The sequence below is a fragment of the Phytophthora infestans genome, genomic scaffold (genome assembly GCF_000142945.1).
Source record: "Phytophthora infestans T30-4 supercont1.20 genomic scaffold, whole genome shotgun sequence".
In the NCBI taxonomy this organism is placed as follows: Eukaryota; Oomycota; class Peronosporomycetes; order Peronosporales; family Peronosporaceae; genus Phytophthora; species Phytophthora infestans.
In genome coordinates this window covers 1,910,864-1,918,794 of record NW_003303739.1, presented here as the reverse complement: position 1 = coordinate 1,918,794, position 7,931 = coordinate 1,910,864, and the positions used below count along the sequence as shown (strand labels likewise).

Below are 7,931 nucleotides of genomic sequence, written 5' to 3'. Positions count from 1 at the left end.
TGCGTACGCTTCTCGAGTCTAACCGCTCAAAGCAGTTGTGAAGCGCTTGTGTGAAGCTGAAGCTCAACCCACAGAGCCGCTCGTCCTCACATGACAACAGGCCGGGTACATTGACCTGCTGTGTAAATACCATTCGGACAAAGTAAGCAGTGCGGATATTGTTCCTACGCGACCGATGGAACAAGGCAGTGCCGGGACAGCAGGGGATGGTGAGCCAGGATGCATTCGACACGATGCAGTTCGCCTGGTCAACGTTCTGTTTAGGCCCCAGCTTATAGCGCGCATGTTTGAGGTGGACAAGAATCAGAATAAGACGAACATGGATTCGTACAGAAGGAAAGGGTCCAGTATCCGGGAATTCTTCCGTCGGCTCCGGCTGAGCCACCAATCGCATAGAAGGCCCAGAATGCCCGTCTCCTAGCCGCCAGCATTGTGCGAGAAGAAATGGACGATGCAATCATCGAGCTAGTCGATAGCCACCGCGCCGACGGTGAGGAAGCTGCCCTACATGTGGTTCTCAAATCGTACCACTCAAAGCAGTTACGAAGTCCATATGTGAAAGCTGAAGCTCAATTCACAGCCTCGCTCGACTACACAAGACAACAAGCAGGGCTACATTAATCTCCTGTGCAAATACCGTTTAGACAAAGTGGACGGCGAGAATCCGCTGGCACTGACAACAGTACATTAGCCAGCGATGGTTGCCATGAGAACAAACGGCGGCGTATTGGTGTGCGCAGCTGAGCAAAAGGTGGATATACTTGCTCAAGGATGCTTTTCAAACCCCATAAAAACGGTTTTATCAGTTTAATCAATAATTTAAAATAAATTTAAAATCATTATATGCGCATCAAAACGGTGGTATACCTAGTGTAATTCAGTCAGACCCTGGTATCTGTTTGGGTATGGGAATATATTTAATGAATTTGATTGGCTAGCGATTTATTCCCCGATAAGGGGTTTAGTCCCACCCTAACTTAGGGGCCAGGCGTTGCTTTAGGACGGTGTTGATTTTTTGTGTTTCATAAAAGGTGAATTATTACTTGAAATACGAATTTAGCAAAAATAGAGACATATTTAATATTACTGTTGGGACAGACAAGCAATAAAATAATGGACAGCCGAGAGACACGTACGCCCGCTTCATGCGCATCAAGAAAAGAAGCCACGTGCTGCTGCAGCATGTACAGCCAAGACAAGTGGGCTCAAGCAAAAGCGACAAGAACCGCTATTGGTCCACTTGGTGAGAGTAATTTGGAAAAGGTGGTGTTGGCAGGGAGATATTACGATCCTGTAATAATTATACAAAGGGTCCAAAGTTTGTATTAGCCTATTATCACTGCTGCAGATGCCATCCCGATGCCTTTGTCTTCAGTAATCGACGAGTTCCCAAACGTGGCTCCCAAACAAATAAGCCAATCAGCCAGAACGATTCAAATTACTTGGAAAAACTACCGGTGATTATCGATTGCAAAGACCAGGTTTGGCTAGAAAAAATATTATGAGGTTATTTGCTGGCACAATAAAACTACCCTCACTTCTGAATCCGCGCCATAGGCATGGCCGACAGCAGCGCGCTCTCCAGTTTCTTAGCGGTCTCTCCAAGCTCCACCTCACCCGCTAAGGGTAGCCTGCAAGTGTCCACCCAAGCTGTCTCGAATGATGCTCCGAACCCGGCAGGGCGGGCGTTATGCTGTCCGTTTGCCTCTTTGGTCACGTAACAAAGGCTATCAAGGGTGTCATCGTGCCTCGTGCGGTACGTGTACTCTGTAGGTAAGGCTCTACTCTGTATTACGCTGATGATTAGTGCATATTTGCTATTTATGCTGCCCGAGTCCGATCAGCGAGCATGGGGCTAGCTGAGAGAGCTACATCTTGTTTAATATGCTTATATATGTATTATGAACTAAATGCAAGCCAGTTATCTCTACAACTCCAAGTCTTTCTGCTTCAATTGGTGGCTATCAGGCGTGCAGCTATCGATGATGCCTCCGTTTGCTTTGCACGTAATGAAGGCTGAGCATAGAGTGGCGTACGATGACCGGTGATCAAGTCAGATTTTTCTCCAGCGTTTTCGCAGCGAGCCTGCTGTCTTCGGGCGGCCCTTCCCGTCGATGTTGCCGAGTGCGGTGTTGGTTTTGGTGTGGTATCTAGCGATTCTGCTAGCGTCCACAGTGCCTGCTACATCTGGTGCGCGACTCCACCTTGGACCTGCGGAGCTGAATGTATGTCTATATCCCTGCCCCCTGCGATGATCTTGATGTTGATACACGCCTTGAGGTCTACACGGACAAATTGCTGCTTCTTTTGTGTCGCTGTTTGCCACAGCTCCTGCGTAAATCAGTTATACAAGCATCCAGTCGGTGAGTGCGCCTCAGCGATGCCACCAGGCGCGGAGGAGAACGGGACTCTGTCAATGCGTAGCAGGACAGTATGGTGGCGGGACTTCTCGGTGGAACTTCCTGTATCGCCACGAGCTTCTGCAGCGTGCGCTGCATTGACGCCATTGACGTTAGAATTTGAGTCACAGCTGCAGCAAGCACTGTTTTCTCTCCCCCAGCCCGCTGCCCAAGCTGCGCGTTGTTCTCGGACTCCCACGCTATGCGAAGCTGCCGTCCCCAGCCAGGGCAGACTTCCAGCGACGGTCGCAACCTTAAGGCGGCATTGGTGCATCAATGGCTTCATGGAAACGTTACAAGTAGTGGGACGTGAACCCCGTGGCTGCTTGTTCTCGCGCTACTAATGTTGTGACCTCTTCAAGATGAATGCACAGTGCTGTTAGTGTGGCATTCAGGACGGCAGTGTCGACGTTGAGGCTGGAGTCATGGAAGCCGCTCACGTTCTAGAAAAGCTGACCACGTAGCGTCAGTACCTGTGCATACTCAAGGTCCGATAGCAGCTCCTTCAACGTGGTAACGGAAGGCGTGACGCACTGCAGGTGAGGGTCCGTGTAGCCGGGCAGGACTTTGCCCATGCTCTGATCCTTGCGCGTAGTAGGCAAAAGCTTTGGTGAACGAGTCCAGCAGCCAAGCTCCGCGCGTGGAGATCCACTGGATTGCGAGTTACGACGACACGTTTGCGTACGCAGCAGAGCCACGACGCAACGAGTGACTTATGAGCTCGGGTGTCAGCTCGGGGGGGGGGGGGAAGGAGAGCGGCAGCCTTGGCGAGTCGGTCGGACACTAGAGTGATGAGGTCGTTTATATACTTGGACACGTTAGGCCTTCCGCGAACGCGAATTGGACGAGGCTCTTTCACCTCGTTCTCGTTATTTCGGAACCTCTCCCAGTAAAGAGTAGCCTCCTCCTAGCTGTAGGTCTTGTTTCCAGGCAGATCCGAAGACGCTGCGTGGGGAACCAGTGGAAACACGTAGCTAGAGGACTTTGAAACACTTGCGCATAGCATTCCTAAGACGTGCAGCATACACTGCTTCCAATGTGTAGTAGCCTTGTAGATAGAAATACCTTGAATCACAGAAGTTTTAACCCGAGCGATGTGCAGAAAGAGCTCCCCCGACGCAGCCAAGGGCAACTGCTTCTTCCGAGTAAAGCAGGTATCGATCGCACGACCGAATTATGCCACATTAGCGTTTGAGCTGCAGCAGCATGCAAACTCTTATAACTCGACCCAGCGCCCTTATTCGCCGTTTCTTGCACCAGAACGCGCAGGTCATTGAGCGTGCATCCAGGTGCTTCGCCTGTTTGCTGACCCACTCGCAAATTCCATTCCTCGATAGCGGCTCCCATTTTATCACGAATCTTCCCAATTCTTTTGCGGTCAGACAGGTGAGTAGGGTACCGCTCACGCAAAAGGTTAGCAACTTAAGACATATAACCCACTGAAGTAGCTTTAGCTAGAGGACTGTCTCGTGCACTTGACTTAGTTTGCAGAAAAATCGAGAACGCAGTTAGCAATGAGTAAAAAATTTGACTTGACATCTCTCCTGGAGCAGACAGAGTCATAGCGATGCTACCAATAGAGTCCTCATCCATGGTACGAAGAGCTAGAATTCACGGAAGGTCTTCACTGCTGCTGCCTCCTGGCCCGCCGTCCCTTGCGGGATGTCTAGTCCTCTCGCCGCTCGTTGCATCTATCAAAATGAGAGTAAAAGTAAAATCACTACAGCCATTGTTTAAAGCTCAAAATTGTGTTGGGATTTTATGGTTAAATTTGAATAAGAATGCTCGACACTTGAATTTTGTAAAGTATTTTACCTGATAAACTTCGAAATGTCCCAAGATAATTGGGAAACTCTTGGGAATCTACTTAAACGGTTTATGGTTGGCAAAAACATTTGTGTTCTTTTTCTCATTGACAAACCAAACACGACAAATCCCGACAATTTAACAGTTGGGACTAACTTACCTTATCCTACATTAATGAGCTGCTATCTTCCTAGCAACATTCACGCAACACATATGACAGAACGTACGCTAGATATTCTGTACCCCTAGGGTCAGTCTGTGGAGGTAACTCGCGCAAATTGGGGGGGGGGGCACGCCATCAATGTAGCAAAATTGGTTATGCTGTCCAGTCAGCTAAAGCTGTCCTCCCATTACTAGTGATTATATTCCCCGACAAATATTTGGTGAAACTAGTCGGAGGAAGCAGACAAACGTGTGATTGTAATGACGCAGCAGGGCGAAGACGAAGACGCAGAGGCACTCGTCCTCCTTCTTGAGGCTGTGTGCGCTGCTGCCACTGTGTCAACTACGGTGTTGCTAAAAGGAGACAGCGAGAGCTGACTTACCGTGACGAAACTTGATTTTGACGCTTTAATAGCGTCACCACACTACGATGCGTGGTTTCGAGAACATTTGTGTTGTTCACGGAGTAATTTCCTACGTATTTGTGAGATTTTTCAATCTCATGCAACCTTCGAGCTACTTTGTGGACGTGAACACTCATTCGAATAGAAAGTTGGCCTGCTGAGTGCAAGAGGTGTAACCACTTCCTGCGATAAAACACTGGCATTCCCGGCAGAAGCTTTTTGCGTTTTCATTGCCTCGCCGACAACTTTTACCCCGTCAGCCAAAGCGCGAAGCCCTATTGAAGTAGCATTAAAGGTGTTAGTGTGATATTAATTAATGAAACTAATAAAAGAACATACCTTCTTCAACGCATTATCAGTTGAATTTTCTGGTGTTTGTTGGGACTGGAGCGACCGGTGTCCCTGCTCGTAGAAGCGTTGTCCTTGTCATCATCGTCAAGGTCGCTGGTTCCGTCTACAAGTAACGTACTCTGCATGCCAGGATTTCGCCCCAGTGCTCAAGCATGAGCTCCAGACAGGGGGGAGCAGCAGTCTTGGGAACGTTCGCAGTATTGCTTCGGTCTTTTCGATACATTGACCACTATTTCTTTAGCCATTTAACCTGTATTATACAAATAATAATAAATGTTATCACTTCATATCGCTACTTCTATTAAATATTATACCGTTACCTTATCCTTGTACTGCGTGACGGTATACGCTGTATCCTCGTCCTTGTTGACCAGTGTAGCGACGAGTATCCAAGCGGCTCCAACCTCAACGTGGTTACGAACATTGCTGAAGTTATCTTTAGCAGTAGCATACCGATACAAACCACATTTTATTAGATCTCTGTAAAATATATAGTACAGTAGATTGATTGACATCATCATACAAGAACTCTATAAAAAGTGCCTCCGTCGAGGACGTCGTCCAAAGTTCCTGATCACTCTTGGAAGGCCGGCCACGCTTTGACTTCGATATTGGTGCTGTTACCACAGTCTCTGCTGAAGACTCCACTGAAGCGACTTGGTCTGCCGCGCCATGAGGCGTAGACTGTAGATGCTGTGGTAGCGTAGTTGGAGACAGAAGAAGGTAAAAAAAACTGTCGTCTCGTTCATGACGACGCGTGTTCTTTTCCAACCGACTGGCGCAGTCGATCAATCATTCCGCCATAACGATTCTGACGGGGTATGCAGATTGCCAACAATATTCCCCAACCGAGCACCCAGGGGATGGCGTCTAGGATTTTTTCACTTGTTTAACCCCCCCCCCACCAGAGCCTCATGTGTTATATCACGTTGCTACTTAAAAGTCGGATTAGAATTGTTTGATGAGACCACCATAACTTTTATTTTAGGGTTTTTGCGCTCTTCTTCACAACCATCGAGATGGTAAGCGAGAGCGCGCCGTGCTGGACAGTGCTTAGGTCGCAAAACGCATACAATATCGAAGATATAGCCGTGGAAAATTTTTGTTGGGGGATGGGAGAGGCTCGTTGGTGGTGAGAAGGATGACGGACAAGCTGACGGTGGTAGGGAGATTGTTGGAGACTTTCACAGAGAAACTAGCGACGAGCTGGAGCTAGCACCGGTCGCTGTCCAGACACACACCAGTGGAAACCGACTCCGTGCTCACGTCTCGAGCTCAAGTGACGCTGATGGGCAGTGCCTAGTTATCGAGGTGCAGCTCAGCTCCAGCGACATTCCTCTTAGTGCTGACAATCTGCCACTAAGTGCAAGCATTCTGCAGCTTAGTTCCAGCGACATGGAGGCCGACGTAGACGGCGTACCTGCTTACAGCGTCATGAGTCAGTCTCCGGGCAGCGCAGCCAAGAGCAACACACCAAGGGCCATTGGAGCTACGTACATGGAGTCGTTGAATATGCAGAGTGGTTTGCATGTCGTTGTGGAAGCAAAAGTAGCAAAAGCCTATCGTGATAATGGTGAATACGGATTCTTTTCGCTATTTTATTTCGACACATTTTCGCCGCACTCTACTTTCGTGGACATCTGAAGTTTTGGTTTCTCGTGGACAAGTGACGCCGACTGAGAGTGAGTTCAACGTTTATTTTGGGTTAGTGATAGCCATGAGTACATGCACATTGAGCGACATATCCGAATATTGGTCAGAGAAACAATTTCTTGGTCAACCTGCCTTCTCTGAGACAATGGCAAGAACAATATTTCAGCCTATACGAGCGGGTTAGAAGCTTAACGCAAGCGGAGAGACGTCAATTGACAATGAGTGCGACGCATTATGGCACAGTAGGACACTACTCGCTCATTTACAAAAGCGCTTTACTGAGATCGCTGTTCCTACTGGTGTAAGCAGCATTGACGAGATGACCGTGCCAATTAAAACGCGCTCGAAAGCTCGAACATACATGTCATCCAAACCTTATAAGTACAGTGTTCGGTCGTTGGCTGGAATTCTCACCCTATACGTACATTATTTATGGAGCATCACTTCTGGTAACACAATGCGGTCCACATCAGCCCAGCGCTACACTGATCAGCTTCCTGTGTCCCGCACAAGCCTTCACAATACATTGGTACATGGAGAGATAGAAATAAGCAGTAGTTCTGCTACGGCTTTGTGGCTAAGTATGGTTGGCCATCAATCGAAGATTCTACGCTCTCCAAACGGCTATAGACTTACTGTTTCCGACAAATTTAATACTCGGCACACTTTTGCCAAAGCAATTCTTGCTTTTAGCGACGGTGAAATAAGAACAATCGGGACAGTGCGTTTAAACTATATGGAATAAAAAGGAGGTCGAGGAATCGGTATTGCGCGTGGCGGAATTGGAGTGTGGTAGCTGGGAATTAGTTGTAGTGGTTGATAATGCGCCTGATTGGAAGAAGAAGGAGGCAGAACACACAGAAGCGCCTGTCAAAGGCTCGACGACGAGAGTATGTAGCAGAGAATGTTAATTCAAAACGAGCTGGTTACATTATCTTCAAAGATCGCAAAGTGATTGTGTTCGATTCCAATGATCTCAGTGCAACTCCGTCGACTAGGACGCTAAGCAGCTCATCAAATGAGGCTGTGGTATGCTGCCGTGGTCTCTACCCAATTCAGCGTTGGACGGACGTCCGCGTACTGCATCGCAATATATTTATGATACTGTAGTAGGCCTTAGCGATAAGACTACTGCTAGGGAAGCTGGCGCTTCCTG

General features: G+C 48.2%; 1 protein-coding gene across 1 annotated transcript; it reads right to left on the bottom strand.

The window, feature by feature from the left end:
• Nucleotides 1-1,534: 1,534 nt before the first annotated feature.
• PITG_10894 (uncharacterized protein) lies at nucleotides 1,535-2,974 on the bottom strand (the record flags this gene model as incomplete). Its single annotated transcript, XM_002901660.1, has 4 exons — nucleotides 1,535-1,767; nucleotides 2,205-2,331; nucleotides 2,753-2,842; nucleotides 2,873-2,974. 4 exons carry the CDS (start codon nucleotides 2,972-2,974, stop codon nucleotides 1,535-1,537), a joined length of 552 nt encoding a protein of 183 aa, XP_002901706.1.
• Nucleotides 2,975-7,931: the final 4,957 nt, after the last annotated feature.